Genomic DNA, 27,186 nt, shown 5'->3' with positions numbered 1-27,186 from the left:
CGCAAGAAGTAAAAGATTTATTTAGATTTACAACGACAGGAAGTAAAATAGGAAAAAGTTAAACAAATGCGCGATACATAAAATTACCACCAGAAGGCAGCACCTAATGGGCACATCTAATTTTCTCATTTTACTTCCTGACGTCGTGTATTATATTGGATTTTCAATTTATTGTGCACAAATGAAAGAACAAAATTTCAGGATAACTGGTATTTTTCCCTATTTTGCAATAATTGTCCAAATTGGGAGAAAAATCCTTTTCAAATTATGTTTACGTTCAAGCAGCCATTTTTAAAAGGCGACCACTGTTTGAAATTGCGCAACACCGTATGGCACTTTTTTAATTGTTTAATAACTTTGTTAATAATTATCGAATTTGTTTATAACTTACCAGGAATATTCTCCTTGTGAATCTGAATAAATTTTTAAAAAAATTTAATTTGATCGGATAAATAGTTTATGCATAATTCCATTTGTTAACTAAAAACATGTAATTTTTCAACGGAATTTCCCCACTTTTAGACCTGAGAATTTCGTTTTTTTTCTTTTTCTGAAGTACACTTAAGGAGTCAAACTTTCATCCCACTTAAATGAAAATTTATTTTTTTTTATTTATATAAAGTCATTTAAGAAGAAACTTAAATAAAGACACTCTTTAACAATATAAAAATTTTGTTCTATTAAAAATTATGTGCTCATTCAAATTTTAATACTTTTGCTATGCTAAAAGTATTGTACCGAGATGACAATTCTGGCGCCCAAAAAAAAAGATATATAATTCACAATTATAGAAAAAAATATCCAATAGTACACTACTCATGTGTCTATAAAACGACTTTAAATAATATACCAAATGACATTAAATCGTACAAAAATAGGTAGTTTAAGACCTTCGTAAAAGAATATGACAATAGAAAAAAATTATTCTTTAAAAAAAAATCGCGCGAGTAAACATCAGAGTACATTTTTCTTCAACTCGATTGAAGAAAACAGGAATAAAGTATTCAATATTTCGTACAAAATATTACTTTGACTTTCAAGAAACGTGTCGAGAGTATTTACATAATTTCTCTGATTTCTAGTGATATCTTCGACAATAAATTTAACACAACTTCTAACCAGCGAACTAGAACTATTTGCATCTGCAAATTGAATTAAATTCATAACATTATCAGTCGTTAATTTGTTTGCTAAGAATTTTTCACACATTTCCATTAGACCTTCTAAAGCATATTCTTTAGCAGCAAGAAAAATTTCTTTTCCATATTTCTCGAGATTTTTCACTTCTCCGGTATAAATGTATCTGAAAATAGTACATTGTACAACTAGTGGCGAAAGTGAGTAAAATCATTCTTTCGCCACGAGTTGTACATTATAACGTTTTCCCTAACGCCTTGCGAGAAAATGCATGTTGGATGTTTTTATAATTGCAACTAACAATTTTATTTTTAATAACATTTTAGGTTGCTTTGGAAATTTTATATAAGTTAATAAATAGTAAACACGAAAATAACACAATAAATTATGTGTACAAATAAGTTAGTTATTTAGTTAGTTAATTTAGATAGTTTATTTTGTTAATTAGTTAGTTAGTTAATTAGTCAGATTAGTTAGTTCAGTTAGTCAGTTAATTTATTAGTTAGTTACTTAGTTTACTTAGTTATTTACTCAGTTTAGTTCGTTTAGTTAATTTAGTTATTTAGTTCGTTAGTTTAGTTAGTCAGTCAGTTAGTTAGTTCGTTAGTTTCTTTAGCTAGTTTGTTTAGTTAATTTGGTTAGTTTATAAGTTAGCTAATTTAGTTACTTAGTTCGTTAGTTTGTTTAGTTAGTTAGTTTAATTAGTTTAGTTAGTTAATTATTTAGTCAGATTAGTTAGTTCAGTTAGTTAGTTCCTTAGTTTCTTTAGCTAGTTAGTTTAGTTAGTTTAGTTAGTTTTGTTAGTTAGTAAGTTAGTTAGTTAGTTAGTTAGTTCGTTAGTTTCTTTGGCTAGATAGTTTAGTTAATTTTGTTACTTAGTAAGTTAGTTAGTTAATTTAGTTACTTAGTTCTTTAGTTTCTTTAGTTAGTTAGTTTAGTTAGTTAGTAAAATTTTATTCCGTCAAAAATAATATCAACATGGATTATTTTAATCTTTTAAAATAAAAATAACAATAATATACATAAGTAAATTCTACAGATTCTCCAGCAATTTACTTTCGCCACGGTTTTTCAAACAGTTGTGAAAAGTATAACTATCGCCACGGTTTGTAACCCTTGAAAGTTGCAGTTTCAGAGCGGGTGTTAGGGAAAAATTATCACATATCAAAAATAAGATTTAAATTTAAATTCATAGATATATTTACCTCATTATTTCGCTAAAGACATCAGGTTCCGTATCTCTAATCCAAAGAGTATTGGTGCTTTCAATTATAGTGAATAAGCTAAGAAACTGAGGACTTCTTGCTGATAAAATGACTTTATGACATTGATACTTGACATCGTTTCCAACATAAATCGTAATATCACTAAATCTTTCATCATTGAAAAATGATTCATAATCTTCTAAAATAGCATTCTTTGTACATTTTTCAACAGCTTCGAAGAAAACATTATTTCTTTTGGTTATGATCAAATCCTGTAATTCCGATTGATTGAAAATTTCTTTCAATATAGACAATACACTAAGTGACTCTGTTTGTAGACTTTGAAAACATTCGCCAAGATCATTAAAATTTTCTACAATATACTGCAAGCAATGTTTCTTTAATGAATTTCCAGAACACTTTATAGACGTTGACAAAATGGAAACGACATTCTTCAGTGATAAAATTGATTTGAAATAATTTTCACCTTCAGTTTTGAATGCTTCCATTTGTAAATAATTGGCGACAAATAAGACATCCTCGGTTATAGGTAAAACTGGTAAAACTTCATTTAACGTTTCTTCAGAGTAAACGTATTTTAAAATTATTCTCAACGCATCGGACTTTATTTCATCCAGAACAATTTCTTTAATATTTTCATTATGTTCAAATATTTTGTAAAAATATGGACATCTTCTTGCCAAAATAATCTGAAAATAAATTCAATCTAGGTTTTTACTTTGGACAACAGAAATGACCGTTACTGAAAGCAACTGCGCTTGCGCCACTCTGACCCTATCTCATTGGTTGAAAATAGCGCGCGCTTATTCAAAGTACAAGAATATAAATTAATACAAACCTTGTGAACGTAAAATGTTTCCCCTTGAACAAAAATTTGAAAATCGCTAAGAAACTCCGAATTTGTAAATGGTTCAAAACTTTTAATATCCTCTTTAATTTTGCAATAAAATTCGACCATTATTTCAAGTTTTGATGTCTCAACGCCATTGTCATCATAATCGTTTTGTAGCATTTTTATCAGTGTCTTGTAATCGGTAAAATTCTCACAACCAAATTCTCTTCCATTTCCGGATATTACGAAACTTTGAAATATTTTGTTATTAGAATCTTTTATAACTGATACATTAACTTTCATATCCTGTCGATAAAAGACATTTTCATTGCAAACTAATTTTATGTCAATGACTGCCATGTACTTTGGTGTGAAACGAGAAGAACTGTAAGATTTCAGAAGTTCATTTTTTCTTATAGAAAGACATAAGCACCATTTTCTTTTTAAATCTTCTGAAGTAGAAAACTGAGGTGAATAAAAACTTTGTTCACGTAAATTATTGATATCCGTCTCTTTAATATATTTACACAACCATGAGTAACGTGTATCGGGTACATTTGAAAATGCCATCTATAAAAAATTTAAAAAATTTTCTACATTTGACCTTCTACTTTCGCAAGTGGAAAACAATTTAATTATTTATAAAGATAATTGAAATTTTGAGAATTTAAAAAAAATGTTAAACATTATTAAATTTCTCCAAAGAATTTTATTACTTTTGAAAATAATTGAATTGTTTTTTAGAATTTTATGGAAATTTATGAAAATAATTGAATTCTTGTAAAGAATTTTATTTTTAAATAATATTTTTAAAAAATTTAGTAAATCTGAATAATTTTGCTATTTATGGAAATAATTGAATTCTTTCGACAAATCTTAAGAAAATTTCTAAGAATAATTACATTTTTCGAGGAATTTGATTAAAATTGTATATTAAAAATAATTGAATAATAATTCTGCAATGAGTTTTACTCAAAATAATTTAAATTATCAAAATAATTGAATATATTGAAAAGAAATTTTTTTAAAATAAAATTATAATTACGGTAACTAACTTCCCTTGATTATTTTCGAACAATTTAAATAAAATTCTTTAAAAGAATTTAATTCAGGAATGTAAAGAAATTTCAATTATTTGTTTAGAAAAATCCAATTATCTTAAAACAATAGAATGGAAAAATTTCAAAAATCTTATTATTCAGAATTTTCAAAAAAAAACTTTGTGAAAATTCAATTTTATTAAAAAATTTTAAGTGTGCTGTATCTCAGACAACGGAATTTTTTTGCATAGACTTTTATAATTTGAGGTTATTTTTATTATTGTTTTAGACTTAAATATTTAGGACAATTAGCACTATAATTGATCGTACAACGATTTTAGCACTTACAACAACACTACTTTTATAACCTATAGAGAACAAAATAAATAATTAATTAACAATTTTAACTGGCACTTACCTTCAATGCTTTCAATAGAATTGAAATAATAACTTTTACAGTATCTCAAGATTTGTAAACAGAAAACCTAATGGACTTTAAATATTGTTCCCTCGCTTCTCACCAGAGAACAGTAGTTACCGCAGTTGCTATTGGTCTAAGCACAAATGCTTCGCGATTTCCGCGAACGCAAAGCATGAGATAGAAAAGGACAGTAATATAAAGAAGTAATTAATTAAAGTAATTATTATTTAAATTAAATCTAATAAATAATTAAGGGAAAGGCTTTCATATAATTTAAATTGTCAAAAAATAAAATTTTTACATCAAATTTTAAAAGTTATGTAAAATCAACGTTTCCAAAATAATCACTAAAATGGCTAAAATGTAATAAATACACTTCATTTTTGTCTTGATAACCATTCCAAACATTAAAACAATCATAAAAATGTAATTTGAGTGTAAATAAGCAAAAAAAAAGAGGTGAGGCAACCTGCAATTTTGAACTCTATTTTTAAATCAATGAAAAAAAATATTAATTCCTGATATTTTAAAAATTCCTTTTGGATTATCAAAATTGATTAAAAAAAAACTCAGAAAAAAATTGTAACTTAAATTATCTATAAAAATATTTCATTTGTAAACACATGAAAAAATCATAATTTTAATTTTCCATTTTTTCCACAAGTCAATTTCAGAATTTGTTTAACAATTAGGAACATTTTTATTGCTTGTGAGAAATAGTAATTTCTATAAACGTCATAAACATTAAAAACATTTTAGTCGCAGACTTAGCCACAAATTTAAAAAAAAAACGTCACAGTTTCTGACGTTTTATCATTATTCGTAACTTTATTTTTAGTAGGATAATGAGGAACATGACTTTTTGTTTAGAAACAACATGAAAATCGTGTGTAATGCAATAAAAAGTTTTTTTTTAATTTAATTAGCATAAATGCCTCATTTTTTTTTGTCGTATCTAATACATAAAATTATTAACAATTGATAAAACAAAAATTTCTTAAACACACATTTAAAGTAGAGAAATACTTTAGTCCAATAGGCTTGGTAAATTAATTTTTGTCGATTATAACCCATATGGTAGTTAATGTTAAAGTTTATAATGTGTTACATTATTATAAATGTCTGTATATAAATTGATAAAAACCTATTTTATAATAAAATAAAAGGAAGCTATTAATAAATAAACTTTTAACCGAGAAAATCGTAATTTGAAACATCGTCAAATTGTTGACCCTGAGGATTTCCTGGTTCCATTGGTCTCACATTCATTTGTCCTCTAGGACCCACCATTTGCTGCTGCATTCCAACAACTTGTCGATATTGTGGTTGTTGCTGCAGAAACATTAACATTATTAATCATTTTTTAATATCCACATTTATTCATGTTTTATAATTTTAATTAAAGACAACAAATTGCTAAAATCATTATTTTATATTATAAGAATATTGTACTTCTTCAAAATTATTTTCATCATTTCAATTCAATTATTTTTTAAAGAATTTTTAACTAAAATTCTTCTTAAAAATGATTATTTTTAATAATTTTCAAAAAACTTCTTTGACAATTTTTCAAACCCATTTGTTTGCAATATTCAATTTTACGAATTTCAATTATTTGTAAATTCTTCAATTAAATATATATTAGAAAATAAAAACTTAAAATAGTATAAAAAAATTCAATTAAATATTTTCAAAAAAAATTAATTTCAAAATTCAATATTATTTAAATTTATTTAATTTTTATAAAAAAAATTTGAAAATAATTGAATTATTTTTATTGATTGCAATAAAATTCTTTATAGCCAATTTATAAATAATAACAATCTTTATAAAAAATTCCATTATTTAAAAAACTTAATTAATAAAATCAAATTCAAGAATTCAATTATTTTTAAAAATAATGAAATTTTCACTAGGATTCAATTATTTTCAATACAATTTTAATTGAGCTCCAGGGAAAATTAAATTAATTTTTAACCCTTTTTTTTAAATTCATCAAAAGAATTCAATAATTATCAATAAATAGTAAATTTTTCACTGGAATTAAATTATTTTCAGAAATAATTAAATTGTCAATGTACTGAAAATCATTGAATTCTTGTAAATTATTTATAAAAAAATTTGAAAATAATTGAATTCATTTCAAGAATTTTATTCAACATTTTTTTCAATAATTGAATTATTTCGAGAAAATGTAATTAAAATTGTATTGAAAATAATTTCATTCTTGGCAAGAATTTTACTAAAATTCTTTAAAATAATTTAATTGTTTTAAAGAATTTATATCAATTTTCTTGAAAATAATGAAGTTTTTTTAATAATTATTACTGAAAATTTTGAAACTAATTAAATTTTAAGAATTTCTTTTAAGTTTTTAAAATAATTGTGTTTATTATTAATTGTAATGATCGATTTTCGTATTAAATTGTATTAAAATTATTCATAGAAAATTAAAATCTTTTAAACAATTTTATTAGAATTTTTGTAAATAATTACATTTTTTTTTAAGAATTTCATTAAATTTCGTAAAAATAATGTAATTTTTTAAATTAATTTTAATTGAAAATTTTAAAAATACTTGAAATTTACAAAGAATTTTATTAAAAACTTTTGAGAACAATAATTGAATTGTTTAGAAAAATCTTATTACAATTTTTAAAAATAATTGAACCTCTTAGAGAAATTTTATTAAAATTATCTTTAAGATAATTGAATTTTTTCCCAGAAATTTAATTAAAATTGTATTGAAAATAATTGAATTTCTCAGAAGAATTTTATTATTTACAAAAATAATTGAATTCTTGCCAAGAATTTTATCAGAATTGTTGAAAATAATTGAATTTTTTATTAAAACTCTTGAAAATAATTGAATTTAAAAAATATTTAAAAAAATGATTGTATTCTTTCGAGAAATTTTTTTAAAATTGTATTGAAAATAATTGAATTCTTCCGAAAATTTTTATTATTTATGATAATAATTGAATTCTTGCGGAGGATTTTACAATTCACAAAAATTATTGAATTGTTTCGAAGAATTTTATCTGAATTTCTAAAAATAATTGAATTGATTAGAAGAATTTTATCAGAATTTTTAAAAGTAATTGGACTTTTTTTTAAAGGAATTTTACTACAAATTTTGATAATAATGATTTTTTAAAAAAGCATTTCATCAAAATTGTGGAAAATAATTGAATTTATAATAAAATTCTTGAAAAAAATCGAATTTAATTATTATTATTTTCAAAATAATTGTATTCTTTCGAGAAATTTTATTAAAATTGTATTGAAAATAATTGAATCGCTTTAAAAAATATTATTATTTATGAGAATAATGAAATTTTTGCGAAAAATTTTATTAAAATTTTTAAATAATAATAACGAGAATTGCATTCCGCGCGCTTACCATTTGCCAGTTTTTAATAATTTTGGAAAAAGTTTTTTAAGATTTTTCAAATTTATTTGTTTTTAACAGAAATTCATTTTTAAATCAATTTTTATTAGAAAATTCTACTGAAATTCAATTATTTAAATAAAAAAAATAATATATTGAATATTTGAATGTTTTTAAAATTGAATTATCATAAAGAATTTAATCAACAAATTTTTAAATAAATTAATTCTTTTGACGAATTTTAAGAAAATTTTTAAGAATAATTACATTTTAGAGAAATTCGATTAAAATTTTATTAAAAATAATTGAAATTCTGCGATGAGTTTTATTATTTATGAAAATAATTGAATTATTGCGAAGAAATTTATAAAAAAATTTGTAAATAATTGAAATCCTGTGAAATTTTTATTATTTTATGAAAATAATAATTGAATGTTTGCGTAGAATTTGATTAAAATTTTTTTAAATAATTAAATTCTCTAGGAAAATTTTATTAAAATAGTAGATATTGAAAATCATTGAATTGAGGAAAATTCTTGAAAATAAATGAAATTTTGAATAAAATTTTCTTCAAATTGTTGAAAATAATTGAATTTCGGACAAAAATTTCTTTATTTCTAAAGATAATTGAAATGTTGACGAGAATTTTTTTAAATTTTTGAACATAATTCAATTTATTCGAAGAATTTTATTACTTTTGAAAATGTTTGATTTTTTTGCAATTATTTGTAATTTCTTTAAAATTTTCCAAATTATATCGTACAATTTACGAACTTTTCGTCTTTTCTTAATCAATTTACGGACTTTACGGACCTTTTTAAAAAAACTGACTTTTGCAGAGTTCAAGAGATTCAATTTTTACTTATTAATTTATTAATATTTATTAATTAATATTACCTGTTGCAATAAGTGCCGAAGTCCAAGACTATTGGTCATTACAGGTCTCATCATGCGTTGAGCGTTTGCTTGTTGTCCAGCCATACCCGACTGATTAAGTCCTCTTTGCGCTTGCTAAATAATTACATAAAACTTATCAATCGAAAATAATAAATTCAACTCTGAATAAATTATAAGAATCATTGATTAGAAAAAGGGGAAGAAATTTCTTAATTATACTTCACCTCGAGCTGTTTATACTGTAATTCTTGTTGTTGCGATACATCGAGACTTTGTTGAATCTAGAATTAAAAAATAAATGAAAGCGAATAGAAAGAAGTAAATAAAATAAAAAATAGAATAAAATACGTACATTGATTTCTAATTGAGATTTATATTGAGCTTCCTGTTGTTGCGCTGCTTCGAGAGTTTGTCGAAGTTGTTGTATTTTTAAAAGATTCTGTTGCCTAGCCATTCCCAATTCATCAAATTGGGGTCTCTGCTGGCCCATCATTCCTCCTCCAGCACCAACTTGCTGTCCACCAGCCATATTCGCATTCTAGACAATTGTCGAAAGAATAAGGCCATCAGAATTTTTTCTAACATCAAAGAACTTGTATTTTTACTTTTCTTTTAAAAAGCTAACATTTTCAGTTTTCATTAAATTGAATTTCAAACTTTTCTAATTAAATTTTTTTTTAAATGTTTCTAAGAATTTTATTAAAATTTTCTAGAACAATTATTTTTATTTCATCTAATAGCGGTTGTAAAGTAATGCAAATTCTCAAAAAAAAATGTAGCTTTTAGTGTCAGAAATCTAAAAAAAATGTATCCAAATTGGTAGTAGAAAATTGTAAAAAAAATAGTAAATAATAAATTTTTGTAGATGAGTGCAAAGTTTGAATTTTTTCAATGTGAAAACAAAAATTAAAGGTGATCGTATAAGAACTTTAAAAATTTCAAACATACATAATTAAGGAAGGAGATTTATATATCATACCTGTAGACTTATTTGACCTGGTGGTCCAGTAGAAGTGACTAAATTCTGTTGTGGATTCGATGTAACGACATTCTGCGTAATTTGACCGCCTCCCATTGCCATTGTGTTCGTTTGTGACATGAGAATTCCTCCCTGAGAAATCCCACTAGTTGGCATTCCACCTTGCATCGCATTTGCACCAGGCGGAGCACCCGTCTAATTATTAAATTAATAAAAAAAATTATAAATTAACTTTCTTGATATACACTATCGGCGGTAATTCTACACTTTTATGACTACTAATAACTTTTAACTTGAAAAATATAACAACTAAAATTTTTTCCTTCTTCATGTTGCAGGGTTACCATGCTTTTGCTCATTTCAAATTCCCTGACTTTTCCAGGTTAAAAAACGGAATTTTTCCAGGTTTTTAAAACTACATTTATATTTAACAAAATTTTTAATTCAAAACTTTTTGAAATTAAACATCTTATAAAAAATTATTATAAAACATGCAAATATCGATAACTCCATGTGATCGATATCTTCATGTTTTATAATAATTAAAAATGACCGACTGATAAAATCATTATTTAAAATAAAATAAGAATATTGTTACTGTAACTTATTCAAAATTACTTTCATCATTTTAATTCAATTATTGTTTTCCAAAATTTTTAACTAAAATTCTTCTTTAAATTAATTATTATTAATTATTATTAATAATTTTTAAAACATTTCTTTCAACATTTTCAAATCCTTTTGTTTACAATTCAATTTTACGAAATTTCATCGATTATTCGGAAATTCTTCAATCAAATATTAGAAAATAAAAACTTCATATAACAAAAAAAAATTCAATTGAATTTAAAAAAAAAATTAAATCTACACAACTTTCAGTTAAAAGTATGAAAAATTCAAACATTCAAAGATCAAAATTCAATTATCTACAATTTTAACTGAAATTCATATTTGAATCAATTATAATTAGAAAATTCTACGACAATTCAATTATCTAAATTCAAAAATAAGTAATTTATTGAATAATTGAATGTTTCTTAAAATTCAATTCCCATAAAGAATCGTTATCAACAAATTTTCAAATAATTGAATTCTATCAACGAATTTTAATAAAACTTTTAAGAATAATTACATTTTTCGAGAAATTCGATTCAAATTGTATTAAAAATAATTAAAATTCAACAATTAGTTTTATTATTTGTGAAAATAATTGAATCCCTAAGAAGAATTTTATTACTTTTGAACGATATTCAATTTTTGCGAAGAATATTATTACTCTTAAAAATAATTGAATTTTTGCAATAATTTCTATCTTTTACAAAATTGAATTTTTTTTTCGTGTTTTTAACTAAACATCTTCCATAAATTTATTATTTTTAATAATTTTTGAAAAAGTTCTTTAAAATATTTATAAAAATATGTAATTGAATCTCTGTGAAAATAAATTGAATATTTTTGAAAATAATGGAATTATTGCAAAAAAATTTATAAAACAATTTGTAAATAATTGAATTGCTGTGAAATATTTGTTATTTATAAAAATAATAAAAGGTTTGCTTAGAATTTTATCAAAAAAATTTATAAAATAATTAATTTCTTTTGTAAAATTTTTTTTAAAATAGTAGATATTAAAAATCATTGAATGGAGGAGAATTTTTGAAAAAAAAATTGAATTTGTTAAAAAGAATTTCATTAAAATTTTTTTAAATAATTGAATTTTGGAGAAAAATTTTAATATTTATAAAGATAATTGAAATTTTGACGATAATTTTTTCAAACTTTTGCGACCGTAATTTAATTTTTTTCGAAGAATTTTATTACTTTTGAAAATAATTGCATTCTTCAGACGAATTTCATTAAAATTTGTTTTTAAATAATTGAATTTTTTTGTGAAATTTTATTGAAATAGTAGATATTGAAAATAATTGAATTTAATTAAAAATGTATTGACAATAATACTTAAATTCTAATAAATAAATTATAGGAAGGCTTTTTAAAATAATTGAATTTCGTTGATGAATTTTAATAAAAATTTTACGAATAATTACATTTTTCGAGAAATTCAATTAAAATTGTATTAAAAATAATTGAAATTCAGCAAAGAGTTTTTTTTATTTGTAAAAATAATTAAATCCCTAAAAAGAATTTTATTACTTTTAAACAATATGATGAGGGATTAATTAAATAGAGGAAAATTGATATAAAAAGTGAGACTTTATTTTAGCATTAAATATTGTGAGCAAAGAATATAATAGCTCGAATGGTGAGCAAAGACTGAAAAGTTGAAATACAGATAATTGGGAAATGAGCAGGCGCGATTTTTTTTTGAGTACAGGATCGTATATATTAAAATGTCTTTAGAGTTTATAGCTTGTTTAAATCCCAACACTTCCCCTCAAGCATAAACCACATAACAATTTATAAAAATTTTAATCCGAACTTCACTAAACAGTTTTGGTATTTTGATCCTGGTAAAGGTTTCGTCAGAACATTCGCCATCAGTTCATCCGATCTCAAATATTTTAAGTTGATCACTTCACTTTGAATTGTTTGTCGAATGAAATGGTGTCGGAGATCAATATGTTTAGTTCTTGAATGATGGATTGGATTTTTCGCTAGCCTTTGAGCTCCTTGATTGTCATTGTAAAGATCAACAGTATGTTGATTCCAGAATCCAATCTCCTTGAGAAATTTGGTAAGGTAAATAGCTTCTTTTGCTGATTCTGTGAGTCCCATGTACTCAGACTCAGTTGTGGAAAGTGCAACTGTTTGTTGCTTCTTCGTCTCCCAGGTCACTGCTCCATTCGCAAGGGTGAATACATATCCGGTGTAGGATCTTCGATCTTGAATGCAGCTGGCCCAATCTGAATCAACAAATCCTTCCAATTTGTTTGAGCCCTTTTGGTAAGTAAGGCTTAAATTGGTTGATCCTCGTAAATAACGTAGGATCCTCTTCGCTCCGATCCAGTGACGTCGATCATAACATGTGTTGAATTGGCTGAGAAAGTTGACTGCAAACATGATGTCAGGTCGTGTTGCAACAGCCAAATACATTAGGCTTCCTATTAATGCTCTGAACGGGTAATCCTCTGAATCATCTGATGAATCATCCTCTTCTAAAAACTTCGTGTTTGGATCCATGGGTGTAGAAATTGGTTTGGAATCCTCCATTTTGAATCTCTTCAAAACAGCTTCGATATAAGCACTTTGGGAAATTGTTAAACGATCACTTTGTTGATTAAATTCCATCCCGAGACAATGTTGGATTTTTCCAAGGTCAATCATTTCGAAACGTGACTTCATATATTCCTTGAATTCATGAATCCACTCGAGATCATTGGAAATGATCATCAGATCATCAACATACACTGCAACAATCAATGAACGTTTTTCTACATTATTCACGTACACGCACATATCTGAACTTAAGGGTTTTAATCCGAAGGATTTTAGTTCTTCAGTTAGTCGTTTATGCCACTGATATCCAGCCTGCTTCAAACCATATAAGGATTTCTTCATCAAACAAACTTTATTTCCTTCTTGCAGTTGCTTGAGCATATGTGTTGCTGAAGTCTCGTCCAAAGGTTCGTTGATGAAAGATTCCTTGGCTGCAATTTCCGGTAACAATTCTTGAAACAGTTCTGGAATTTCCATAAAAACTTCTTCTTCAAGGTGACCATTAAGAAAAGCAGTAGTTATATCAACTTGATGAACAGTCATATCATTTTCAACGGCCAAGGCCATTAACAATCTGACGGAACTCAGACGTACGACTGGAGCAAATGTCTCGTTAAAGTCGAGACCAGGGCGTTGAGAATATCCCTTTGCAACTACTCGAGCTTTTCTTGGATTTCTGGGACTGATAGCTGCCTCGTTTGGCGATCATGGCGTTTGCGTTTCCCTCGTTGTCCTTAGATTTTCTGGCGTCGCTTTCCTCGAGAATTTTAATTTTCAGGGCTTCTGGTTTTGGAAGATCGTCACGTGATTCTATTGCACACCTGAAATTTTCATAACTAGGTGGCAAACTGTACAATAATAAAATTGCTAAGAGATCTTCGTTGACATCGATGTCCATTTCATGAAGCTTGTCGACAGCGTCCAGAAATTCACGAATATGTTCACGAACGTCGTCTCCTTCGGCCATCTTGTGTAGGGTTAACTTCTTCAAAAGAGTCGCCTTCCTTGCAGGTCCTTTCGACTGGTAAATTCGATGTAACGTTTCCCATATGTCATGAGAGGTGCTACAATGCTTAATTTGATTAAGCTCTGATGGATGAATCGCTAAAATAAGGTCGGAATGTGCTTTCTGGTCAGCCTTATCCCACGCCGAAACTGCGGCGGCATTTGCATCTTCGTTTCCTTCGTCAACAATCGGTCTAAGTCGTTCTCCACTCACATATTCCCAGGCGTCATTTTTAATGAGAAGAGCTTTTACTTGGAGCTTCCAAGTATCGAAGTTCTCTTTTCCTAAAACTTCAATTCTCATTGAATGTGAAGCACTCATGATGACGAATTTTTCACAAGGCACGCTTCCTTTTCATGAACACGAGGGAGCACGTGGTTAATAAACACTTTAAACAGTTATTTAAATTACACGACACTTTAAATTGTCCGATTCTATTTTACCACGGCGTTCTGGGCTCATAACCTGATGAGGGATTAATTAAATAGAGGAAAATTGATATAAAAAGTGAGACTTTATTTTAGCATTAAATATTGTGAGCAAAGAATATAATAGCTCGAATGGTGAGCAAAGACTGAAAAGTTGAAATACAGATAATTGGGAAATGAGCAGGCGCGATTTTTTTTTGAGTACAGGATCGTATATATTAAAATGTCTTTAGAGTTTATAGCTTGTTTAAATCCCAACACAATATTTAATTTTTGCGAAGAATATTATTACTCTTGAAAATAATTAAATTTTTGCAATAATTTCTAACTTTTACAAAATTGAATTTTTTTTTCGTGTTTTTAACTAAACATCTTCCATAAATTTATTATTTTTAATAATTTTTGAAAAAGTTCTTTAAAATATTTATAAAAATAATTGAATCTCTGTGAAAATAAATGGAATATTTTTGAAAATAATGGAATTATTGCAAAGAAATTTATAAAAATTTTGTAAATAATTGAATTGCTGTGATATATTTGTTATTTATAAAAATAATAAAGGTTTGCTTAGAATTTTATCAAAAATTTTTTTAAAAAATTCATTTCTTTTGGAAAATTTTATAAAAATAGTAGATATTGAAAATCATTGAATGGAGGAGAATTTTTGAAAAAAAAATTGAATTTGTGAAAAAGAATTTCATTAAAACTTTTGAAAATAATTGAATTTTGCAGAAAAATTGTAATATTTATAAAGATAATTGAAATTTTGACGATAATTTTTTCAAACTTTTGCGACCGTAATTTAATTTTTGCGAAGAATTTTATTACTTTTGAAAATAATTGAATTCTTCAGACGAATTTAATTAACATTTCTTTTTAAATAATTGAATTCTTTTGTGAAATTTTATTGAAATAGTAGATATTGAAAATAATTGAATTTTAATAAATTATAGAAATTAATGAAATTTCTACGAAGAATTTTATTAAAATTATTTTGAAAATAAATTGAATTGTTAAAAAGAATTTCATTGAAATTTTTGAAAATAATTGAATTCTTTCAAGAAATTTAATGAAAAATGTATTGACAATAATACTTAAATTCTAATAAATAAATTATAGGAAGGCTTTTTGAAATAATTGAATTTCTTTGATGAAGTTTAATAAAATTTTTACGAATAATTACATTTTTCGAGAAATTCCATTAAAATTGTATTAAAAATAATTGAAATTCTGCGATGAGTTATATTATTTATGAAAATAATTGTAAATCTATAAAATTTTTTATTATTTATGAAAATAATTGAATCTCTGTAAAAAACATTTGATTATTTATGAAAATAATTGAATTTTTGCGAAGAAAAATTGTGAAGGCAACTCTTTTAAAATTGAATTAAGAAAATTGAGTTAAAGAAAAATTAGATTTCAAGAAATTTTAGTTACTATATTTGTTAAGTTTAATGTTATTTAACAGTCATAAAAAAAGTAGGTATTGCACAATTACCGCAGGTAGTGTATAATATTTAATTAAAACGCTAATTGTTCGCGAATTTGAAAGAAGCCCCCTTACCTGTGACTGATGACGTAATGCTTGTGTGTTCTTCTGCTGTTGAATGACTTTTCGTAGTCGATCAACGAAACCTGATTGATCATTTGGAATAAAACCAACAAACGATCTTTTATCTACTGTATATAAAAGTAAAAGTACTTTTATTCCACAAGCCGGTTGTGTATTAAAATGAACACATCCCGCCTGGAAGTAAAAACAAAAAAATTAAAAATAATGAAGTGAAAATAATGTTTATTTATTTGCTACTGAATGGGAATACTTACGAAGCCAGTAGACATTACTTTAATGAGAGATTCAAGAGCTTCGCAGGGAGTTGGATAAAAATTAACAGACCTTGAATTTTTCAAATAAGAATTTCCAATTGTTCCCAATAGCATTTTTGGCATTAGTTGCATTAGTAATTTTGAAGGCCAATTATCTGTTTTCCTAAAATTGGCGAATATTTTAATTAGAAGAATAAAAATACACAAAGGAAATCAACTCTCAATACAAACTACTGATGTTTATGTGTACATTGTGTTTAAAAAAATTAAAGTTCGAGGTCTGCATGTTCATTAAAGGAATCTTCCATAAGATTTTTTTTTAAATTGCTTTTTGAAGATACTCACAAATCCATTTCTCCTTCCTTTGGTTGAATAGACACTTGACAAGGCACATGTTTATTTATCTTCTGCGTGTCATTTGGATTTTTGTTCTTTTCGATCCACTCCAAAGTACCTTGCCAGATAATTCTACGTTCAGTGCCCATCACCATTGGTTGTACATTACCAACATTGGCCTAAATTCACAATAATTTACTTAGTCCAATAGAATTTGTAAACTTATTAAAATTAAAATTTAAAAATTTTTTTTTTTTAATTTGTAAACTTATTAAAATTAAACTTATTTAAATGTTTTCTATACAAATTTCAAATAAGGTTTTTATTAATATTTTTTATTATTATTTAATATCAAGCATCACAGTACCTTTTTTTCTCAAAAAAAGTGAAAAGGGGAATTTTTTCCTCAAAAAGTGTACAAAAAGGGGAGAAAAATTTATTTGTTTATAAAAATTGCATATATAATTCAAATTTTTTAAAATTCCAAAATTTTGACTATTCGGAAATTCTTCAATTAAATATATATTAGAAAATAAAAACTTGGAATAATGTCAATTAAACTTTTTTGAAAAAAATTAATTCTACAGAATTTTTAGTTAAAAATATGAAAAATTCAGATTTTTCATAATTTCAATTTGAAACTTTTTCAAAATTCAATTTTTTCTAAAAATTTTCTCTAGAATGCTGTTAATATTCATTATAGAAAATTTGAACTGAAATTCACCTTAAAATTAATTTCTATTGTAAAATTATACGAGAATTTAATTATTTAAATACAAATAAAATGAAAATAAATAATTTTTATTGAATAATTGAATGTTCCTTTATATTGAATTCTCATAAAGAATTTTATCAACAAAATTTTTACATAATTAAATTCTTTCGACGAACTTTAATACAATTTTTTTAAATAATTACATTTTTCGAGGTATTCGATTAAAATTGTACTAAAAATAATTGAAATTCTGCGAAGAGTTTTATTATTTCTGAAAGTAATTGAATTCTTGCGAAGAATTTAATTAAAAAAATTTTAAACAACTGATTTTTTTCAAAAAAATTTATGCAAATTTTATTTTTAATAATTGAATTCCTGTGATATTTTAATTATTTTAGAAAATAATTGAATATTTATGTAGAACTTTGTCAAAATTGTTTTTAAACATATTGAATTTTTTTGGAAAATATTATTAATAAATAATAGATATATAAATTTTTGGATTAAGAACAATTTTTGAAAATAATTGAAATTAATTTTATTAAAACTTTTGAAAATAATTGAATTTTATTACTTTTGAAAATAGTTTAATTCTTGCAATGAATATTATTATTTATGAAAATAATTCATTTCCTTTCGAATGATTTTATTATTTATCAAAATAATTAAATCCCTGAAAAGAATTTTAAAATTTTGAAAATAATTGAATTACTGCGAAGAATTTAATGCCAAATTTTAAAAAATTTGATTTATTGGAAAAAATTGATGAAAATCCTATTTCAAATAATTGAATTTCGTTGAAATTTTTATTTGTTTTTTGGAAAATAATTGAAAGTTCGTGTAGAATATTATCAAAATTTTTGTTTAATAATTGAATTTTTTTTTGGGGTAAATTTTATTAAAATAGTAGGTTATTGAAAATCATTAAATTTTGAAAAATTTTTGAAAATAATTGAAATTTTGCCATGAATTTTATTCAAGTTTTTGAAAATAATTTAATTTTATTACTTTCGAAAATAATTGAATTCTTGTGCTGAATACTCTTATTTATGAAAATAATTGAATTTTGCAATGAATTTTTATAAAATCCTTGAAAGAATTGAATTTTATCGAAGAATTTTGTTATTTATTTATAAAAATAATTGAAATGTTGACCAATTTTTTTTTTAGATTTTTTGAAAAAAATTGAATTTCTGCGAAGAATTTGATTAATTTTTGAAAATAATTGAATTATCATGATGAATATTGTTATTTATGAAAATAATTGAATTTTACAATGAATTTTATAAAAATTGCTGAATATAATTGAATTTTGGCAAAGTATTGAATTTTGCTATTTATAAAGATAATTAAAATGTTGAGGAGAATTTTTTTTTAATTTTTGAAAATAATTGAATCTACGGAAAGAATTTGAATATTTATTAAGATGTTTATTTAAGAATATTTATTAAAAATTATTTGAACAGAAAAATAAATAATTTATATTGAATAATTAAATGTTGCTTTATATTGAATTCTTATAAAGAATTTTATCAACAAATTTTTACATAATTAAATTCTTTCGACGAATGTTAATGAAATTTTTTCTAAATAATTACATTTTTTGAGGTATTCGATTAAAATTGTACTAAAAATAATTGAAATTCTACGATGAGTTTTTCTATTTATAAAAATAATTGAATTATTGCTAAGAAATTTATAAAAAAATTTATAAATAATAGAATTCCTGTGAAATTATTTTATTATTTATAAAAATAATTAAACGTTTGCGTAGAATTTTAATGAAATTTTTTTTAAATAATTGATTTTTTTGGAAAATTTTATTAAAATAGATATTGAAAATCATTGAATTTTGAAAAATTTTTGTAAATAATTGAAATTTTGCTAAGAATTTTATTCAAATTTTTGAAAATAATTGAATTTTGAAGAAGAATTTTTATTATTTATAAAGGGAATTGAAATTTTGACGAGAATTTTTGAAAAATTTTTAAATATAATTGAATTTCTGCGAAGAATTTATTACTTTTGAAAATAATTAAATTTTTGCAATCATTTGAAAATTGAAACTTCTCAAAAACGCAACTCTTTTAGAATTCAATTAATTTTGAACTATTTAAGTAAAATTATTTATTAAATAATTTCTAAGTAATAATTTTATGATATAGTTCTTCAAGAATTAAGTAATTTAAAAGGAAATTATTGTCAGAAATAGAAAAAAATTGAATGTTTTGTATTAGAATTTTCGTTTTTCTAGAAAAACTATTAATAATAATATTTGAATTATTTGAATGTTAATTAATTATTTTTCTAAAGGTCTGCATTTTGTTGAATGAACCACCTTATAATAATTTATAAAATTCGTTGTGGTGTTAATAATCTAAATGAAAAATGAAACTCACTGAATTCTATAACATTGAGTCTAAATTTTATGATTACACTTGGAAAAAGATTTGAAAAATAGAACAACTTGTTTATTTTTTATTAGAAAAAGGTGAAAAAGGGGACAAATCATCAAAAAAGGGGAAAAGGCCTGTAATATATTTTTCTAAAATGTATTTTCTAATTTTTAATTTGCTAAAAATTCTTTTTCTATCCAATGAAGGTAAATTTCTAAAAAACTTTTTTCTAATGAAGGTGATTTTCTAATTTTCTTTTTTCTAATAAAGCTCATTTTCTGAAAACCTTTTATCTAGAAATTAGGGAAAAATAAAATGAAAGTTTTGTGACGAACCTGAGCCTGAGAATGAGGAACTTGAGGGGTGCCAGTGGATTGTGAACCAGGATTTTGCGGTGCAGGAACTGTGTGTGGTCCTTGATTTGGCGCAGGTTGACTCACAGCAGCGACTGTGAGTTGTGTAACTGTTTGATTCTGCGCTTGTTGAGCTTGCATTCCCATTGTTGTCTGTTGATTTTGCTGTTGATTCTGCTGTTGCTGCTGCATCATCATTCGTAATTGTTGTTGTGACAGTTGCTGCTGCTGCTGCTGCTGTTGTTGCTGTTGTTGTTGTTGAGCATTCGCTGCAATTGCATTACCAGCGTTGCCTGGAATAATAATTTGCAAAATTTTCAAAATTCAAAATGGCGGATCCAATATGGCGAATGATTTTTTTTAAAAATTGATTTACTTGAAACTTGTAACTCAGGGCTCGATACATTTTTTGTAAAAAATAATTGTAAGGATAAGAAAATATCGTTACCATCCATACGTTGTCCGAAGGGAGAGATATTGAGACCCAAGGAAGGTGGCTGATTGAGTTGCGCCAAGAGTGCACTACCTGGAGTACTAGCCGGAGGTGCTGCACTAGGTGCAATGAATGGAGGTCCAGGTGGTCTCATTCGCCAATTGTGTGTCGCCCTTGCACTCATGCTCGATGGATGATAATTCGGAGGTGCATTAATTTGTGGATTGAAACTCGGTCTTCCGGCGCTCATTGGTGCGGCCATTGGTGGCGCTCCCGGCTGATGTACCGAGACAATATTCTGCGGCGCTTGATTTCGAAAAGCGGCATTTTGATTTTGCGATGGTTGCACGATATTTTGCGCAGCTTGATTTGTATTCGGACTGTCATTACTCTGCAATGGACTCAATGGAATTTGAGCTGCACTCGGCGCCGTTCCATGACCCGCACCACTAATTGGACTCACTGGTCGCTCTTTCAAATTATAATTTCTCAATAGAACCAAATGACGTGGATCTTTCGCGTAATTCTTCGTTTGTGACGATTGCAAATCACCGCCAGCTTTTTCAAATAGTTTAAATAAGGCAGGAATTTTTCGTGGCGAGAGAATTGAGAGATTGATGTTCCTCTGCATAGAAACAAAAATTGTGAAAATTAATTATTAATTAATAAATTAAAATTTTAAACACTAATGGTTTTACAGGGTTACCACGCTTTTGCTCATTTCAAATTCCCTGACTTTTCCAGGTTTTCCAGGTTAAAAAATGGAATTTTTCCAGATTCTTAAAACTACATTTATATTTAACAAAATTTTTAATTCAAACCTTTTTGAAATTAAACATCTTATAAAAAATTGTTAAAAAAAAAAGAAAATATCGATAACTACGAGTCTTCGACTCTGAGTCATCGATATCTTTATGTTTTATAATAATTAAAAATGACCGACTGATAAAATCATTATTTAAAATAAAATAAGAATATTGTAACTTATTCAAAATTACTTTCATCATTTTAATTCAATTATTGTTTTCCAAAATTTTTAACTAAAATTCTTCTTTAAATTAATTATTATTCATTATTATTAATAATTTTTAAAACATTTCTTTCAACATTTTCAAATCCTTTTGTTTACAATTCAATTTTACGAAATTTCATCGATTATTCAGGAATTCTTCAATCAAATATTAGAAAATAAAAACTTCAAATAACTTCAAAAAATTCAATTGAACTTTTTCAAAAAAATTAAATCTACACAACTTTCAGTTAAAAGTATGAAAAATTGAAACATTCAAAGATCAAAATTCAATTATCTACAATTTTAACTGAAATTCATATTTGAATCAATTATAATTAGAAAATTCTACGACAATTCAATTATTTAAATACAAAAATAAGTAATTTATTGAATAATTGAATATTTCTTTAAATTCAATTCCCATAAAGAATCGTTATCAACAAATTTTCAAATAATTGAATTCTATCAACGAATTTTAATAAAATTTTTAAGAATAATTACATTTTTCGAGAAATTCGATTCAAATTGTATTAAAAATAATTGAAATTCAGCAAAGAGTTTTATTATTTGTGAAAATAATTAAATCCCTAAAAAGAATTTTATTACTTTTAAACAATATTTAATTTTTGCGAAGAATATTATTACTCTTGAAAATAATTAACTTTTTGCAATAATTTCTAAATTTTACAAAATTGAATTTTTTTTCGTGTTTTTAACTAAACATCTTCCATAAATTTATTATTTTTAATAATTTTTGAATAACTTCTTTAATATTTATAAAAATAATTGAATCTCTGTAAAAATAAATTGAATATTTTTGAAAGTAATGGAATTATTGCAAAGAAATTTATGATCATTTCTTTTGGGAAATTTTATTAAAATAGTAGATATTGAAAATCATTAAACGGGGGAGAATTTTTGAAAAAAAATTGAATTTGTTAAAAAGAATTTCGTTAAAAATTTTGAAAATAATTGAATTTTGCAGAAAAATTTTAATATTTATAAAGATAATTGAAATTTTGACGATAATTTTTTTCAAACTTTTGCGACCATAATTAAATTTTTGCGAAGAATTTTTTCTACTTTTGAAAATAATTGAATTCTTCAGACGAATTTTATTAAAATTTCTTTTTAAATAATTGAATTCTTTTGTGAAATTTTATTGAAATAGTAGATATTAAAAATAATTGAATTTTAATAAATTGAACCGCCGGATCGTAGAAGGGCATATAGCCCATTTGAATTACATTGGCTATATGCCCTTCTACGATCCGGCGGTTCAATTATAGAAATTAATGAAATTTCTACGAAGAATTTTATTAAAATTATTTTGAAAATAAATTGAATTGTTAAAAAGAATTTCACTAAAATTTTTGAATATAATTGAATTCTTTCAAGAAATTTAATTAAAAATGTATTGACAATAATACTTAAATTCTAATAAATAAATTATAGGAAGGCTTTTTGAAATAATTGAATTTCTTTGATGAATTTTAATAAAAGTTTTACGAACAATATTACATTTTTCGAGAAATTCCATTAAAATTGTATTAAAAATAATTGAAATTCTGCAATGAATTTTATTATTTATGTAAATAATTAAACTCTTGGGAATAATTTTATTAAAACCTAAAAGAATAATTGAATTGTTTCAAAAAAAATTTTAATTTAAAATTGTATTTTAATTAATTGATTTCTTTTGAACAATTCGAAAATGAAAATAAATAAATTTGAACTCACATCCTGAAGGAGAGGAGCCAGTTGATCGATAGTGTGATTTGCAAATTTATAGGACTCTTGAACAACAGTGAGATAAGGAGGGGAATTACAGACTAAGATGCAATGTTTCTGGGCAGCAGTGTTTGGTTCTCGTCGCACTTGTAGATCTTCAAAACATTGCAATGCTGTCGCTAAACCCTCTGCTATATTTGCATGCGATTCACCCATTCCGCCCACCATTCTGTAAATAAAATTGTTCAATAAGAAAAAAAATAAATTAAAAAATAGAGATTACTTTGAAACATACTCCAATTTGTCCAAGGCAAGTAAAAGTTTGTGAGGATTTGCATAAGGACCAAGTGTTCCCGTACAGGGAGATGGTAAACAATCCGCGGCATGATAGACGACAACTCCGTACAATGTCGAAGTGTTCTGTAAAATATTAATAAATTTAATATTGTAATTTCTTCATGTTTTATAATCATTAAAACTTGATACTATCATTATTTTATATTATAAAAATATTGTTACTGTAATTTCTTCAAAATTATTTTCATTTCAATTCAATTCTTCATTTCTAGAATTTTTAACTAAAATTCTTCTTGAACTAAATTTTTTTTTTATAATTTTTGAAAAAGTTCTTTGAGAATTTCTAAATCCTTTTGTTTACAATTTACGAAATTTCGATTATTCTGACATTCTTTATTTAAATATTTAGAAAATAAAACTAGAAATAAATTAAAGAAAAATTCAATTAAACTTTTTAAAAAAAATTAATTCTACAGAATTGTTTTAATCAAAAAGTACGAAAAGTTAAAGTTTTCAAAGATTTTAATTTGAAATCTTTTTAAAATTCAATTATTTCTAAAAATTTACGCTATTAGCATTTAATATTCAATGATAGTGTAAAATTTTAACTGAAATTAATTTTTAAATCAATATTTATTAAAAAAATCCATGAGAATTCAATTATTGAAATACAAAAATGAATAATTTATTGAATAATTGAATATTTTGTAAAATTAAACCCTCAGAAAGAATTTTCTCAACAAATTTTTAAATATTTGATTTCTCTTGACAAATCTTAATAAAATTTTTAAAAATAAGTTCATTTTTCGGAAATTCGATTAAAATTTTAATTAAAAATAATTGAATTTCTCCAAAGAATTTTTTTTAAGTGTTTTTAATAATAATTGAAATTTTGCCAAGAATTTTATTAAAATTCTTGAAAATAATTGAATTCTGGAGAAAAATTTATAAAGATTATTGAAATTTTGATGAGAATTTTTGTAAATTATTCAACACAATTAAATTTCTGCGAAGAATTATATTAATTTTTGAAAATAATTGAATTCTTGAGACGAATTTTATTAAAATGTTTTTTTAAATAATTGAATTCTTTTATGAAATTTTATTAAAGTAGTAGATTTATTAAAAATCATTGAATTGAGGAAAGTTTTCTAAAAATAATTGAAATTTTGCGATAAATTTTATTAATATTTTTGAAAATAATTGAATTTCTAAGAAGAATTTTACTACTTTTGAAAATAATTGAATTTCTGCAATCATTTGTAATTGCTTCAAAATTCAATTTCCTTTAGTGTTTTTAATTAAAATTCTTCTATAAATCCATTATTTTCAATAATCAATTAAAAATATATATTAAAAAATTTAACTAATTTCAGAAGAATTGGAATAATTAAAATTTCTCAAAAATCTACGTTCTTTAAGACGATTTCTAATTAAATTCATTCAAAATTGAAATTTTACAAAATTTCAAATTAAAATCTTTTGAAATTCATCTGTACTTATGAAAATTGTAAACGCAACTCTTTTAAAATTTAATTAATTTTGAAATAATTATGTAGAATAAGATTTCAAGAATAAACTTTAGAAAATAACAATTTTCCAGGATTTCGATCAAAATTCTCCGACTTTTCCAGGTTTTTTCAAGGTTTATAAAATTCCCTGACATTTCCAGGTTTCCAGGTTGCGTGGCAACCCTGTAACATTTTTTGTACCATTTTATACCAATTTTTATATTACGTTTTGTAATTTTTCTAACTTTCTATAATTTTGACTCTGAAAGAATTTAATTCTTGTATTGAATTTTATTAAAATTTTTGGAAAATAATTGTATTTTTTTTTGAGAAATTCCATTAAAAAATGTATTGAAAATAATTGAATTAAAAAAAAATATTATTTATGAAAATAATTGAATTCTTGCACATTTTTTCGATGAATTAAATTAAAATTGTAATGAAAATAATTTAATTGTTATATGGAGTTTTATTAAAAATAATTCAATTCTCTTAAGAAATTTTATTTCAATTGTATTAAAAATATTGGAATTTCTGTGAAGAATTCAAGAATTTACTAAAATTTTCTAAAGTAAAATATAATAGTAATATTATTTAGTTAAAAAATAAATTTTTTGAAATTTTATATCCGAAATTATTTAAAAAAACTGACGTTGATTTTTGAAAATAAAAAATTTACCTCTGGTACATATTCTCGATCTTCTATTGTTCCTTGACTAAAGTATCTGTTGACAAAAATGTAAAATTTATTTTTAAATAAAAAAACATTGATATTCGTTTTTCTTACTTACTCTAATGTTGGAATGAGATAATTTGTCTTAAGATCATTCAGGTAAGCACCATTAACAGCAGTGCCTTCTATTACAAATATAATGTCAGCTTGGAGTCCATGATCGGTGGGAACGTTGACCATTTTAGTTTCAATTACCTATAAAATTATCATTACAATAATATACACTGTTAAACAAATTAATTAAATCAATTTTGATGTCTTGCAATAAAATCAATTTGCTTTATTGCAGAAGTATTGAATTTTTTTTGATAAATTACAATAACAAATTTTTAATTTTTTTAAATAATTAATGACAAAAATAACACAGAAATATATTATTTTATTAAAAAGGCAAAATTCTCCAAAATTCGAAATTTAAAACGAAAAAAATATTAAAATTTTCTTCTAAATGTTAAAAAATAATTATTTTTGTTACTTAATAAATAATTTGATAGTAAAATGATAAAATACACATTTTTTAAAATTAAAATTCCGTAAAATTAAAATTTTCGATATCGGAAAAAATTTGAGACGTGAGTAATTGTTTACAAATAAAATTGAAAAGCAGATGCAAAATGAAAAATTGCAAATATATTAATGATAATATTAAAATTATTATTATTATTTTCAGTCGTAATAAAAATGATAAAAATTAAGAAAATGCAAAGTAAGAAAAGGTTACGACAATAATTAAGTGAATTTTAATTAATAAGTAAATTATAAATTTTTGATGTGCTCATTTTTCAAAAACTATTATAAACATTAAATTTTTAGGAGAATGGAAAAATAGGAAATTTATGTGACATTGACATATATTTTATTCAGGACAAATATACATTTAAATTATAACAATATTCATTACTTTAGATATCGAAATTTACTATAATTATAAGAATTAAAAATCTTGTAACTTACTTATAATAAGGTAATTCCCTTATTTCGTAAAAAAATTGGGTTTTACTAAGAAAACCACTTTCTATAAATTAAATAAATTAAAACGTAAACAAAAACATTTTTTGGCTAATTCCTTGAATTGTAGGTTATGTTTGACTTATGTGTGTAAATACATTGAAAACCTCTGATGTTTCCAATTTAAAGGTGCAAGCACACCTGCGTTTATTATCAACAGAGATGGGCAGGAACGATTTGCCAAAAAATTTTATTGAAAATAGTAAAAATTATCGCCCACAGTTGGCGTTGAAAAATAGACTTTTCGCCTACAGCGCCAACGTTCAACGAATGAATTAATAAATTAACTCAAAATGT

General features: G+C 24.2%; 2 protein-coding genes across 2 annotated transcripts; both read right to left on the bottom strand.

Moving 5' to 3' along the window:
* Positions 1 to 580: 580 nt before the first annotated feature.
* Positions 581 to 4,788, bottom strand: LOC122505856. Its single transcript, XM_043617719.1, has 4 exons — positions 4,654 to 4,788; positions 3,202 to 3,765; positions 2,343 to 3,052; positions 581 to 1,303 (listed from the first exon to the last, which is right to left on the bottom strand). The coding sequence occupies exons 2-4, from the start codon at positions 3,763 to 3,765 to the stop codon at positions 955 to 957; spliced, it is 1,623 nt and encodes a 540-aa protein (XP_043473654.1). The 5' UTR covers positions 4,654 to 4,788; the 3' UTR covers positions 581 to 954.
* A 757-nt stretch (positions 4,789 to 5,545) lies between these two features.
* Positions 5,546 to 26,989, bottom strand: LOC122505855 (mediator of RNA polymerase II transcription subunit 25). The gene is made up of 15 exons (XM_043617718.1): positions 26,836 to 26,989; positions 25,940 to 26,076; positions 25,828 to 25,873; positions 23,636 to 23,760; positions 23,350 to 23,569; positions 20,613 to 21,222; positions 20,147 to 20,457; positions 16,710 to 16,879; positions 16,365 to 16,527; positions 16,102 to 16,284; positions 9,924 to 10,118; positions 9,297 to 9,482; positions 9,169 to 9,225; positions 8,945 to 9,058; positions 5,546 to 5,988 (listed from the first exon to the last, which is right to left on the bottom strand). Exons 2-15 carry the CDS (start codon positions 26,059 to 26,061, stop codon positions 5,845 to 5,847), a joined length of 2,646 nt encoding a protein of 881 aa, XP_043473653.1. The 5' UTR covers positions 26,062 to 26,076; positions 26,836 to 26,989; the 3' UTR covers positions 5,546 to 5,844.
* Positions 26,990 to 27,186: the final 197 nt, after the last annotated feature.

Source organism: Leptopilina heterotoma, unplaced genomic scaffold, assembly GCF_015476425.1.
Source record: "Leptopilina heterotoma isolate Lh14 unplaced genomic scaffold, ASM1547642v1 Lhet_38, whole genome shotgun sequence".
NCBI lineage: Eukaryota > Metazoa > Arthropoda > Insecta > Hymenoptera > Figitidae > Leptopilina > Leptopilina heterotoma.
The sequence above is the reverse complement of the archived record's forward strand: the minus strand, read 5'-3'. Positions and strand labels throughout refer to the sequence as shown.

Excerpts from the sequence above, each read along its gene's own strand:
- LOC122505856 (XM_043617719.1), bottom strand. The coding sequence starts at position 3,765 with ATGGCATTTTCAAATGTACCCGATACACGTTACTCATGGTTGTGTAAA. Across the intron at positions 3,053-3,201 it reads AAACATTTTACGTTCACAAG|ATTATTTTGGCAAGAAGATG; the intron begins GTTTGTATTAAT and ends ATTTATTTTCAG. Across the intron at positions 1,304-2,342 it reads GTCTTTAGCGAAATAATGAG|ATACATTTATACCGGAGAAG; the intron begins GTAAATATATCT and ends TACTATTTTCAG.
- LOC122505855 (XM_043617718.1), bottom strand. The coding sequence starts at position 26,061 with ATGGTCAACGTTCCCACCGATCATGGACTCCAAGCTGACATTATATTT. Across the intron at positions 20,458-20,612 it reads CTTCGGACAACGTATGGATG|GCAACGCTGGTAATGCAATT; the intron begins GTAACGATATTT and ends TTATTATTCCAG. Across the intron at positions 16,880-20,146 it reads TTCCTCATTCTCAGGCTCAG|GCCAATGTTGGTAATGTACA; the intron begins GTTCGTCACAAA and ends TTGTGAATTTAG.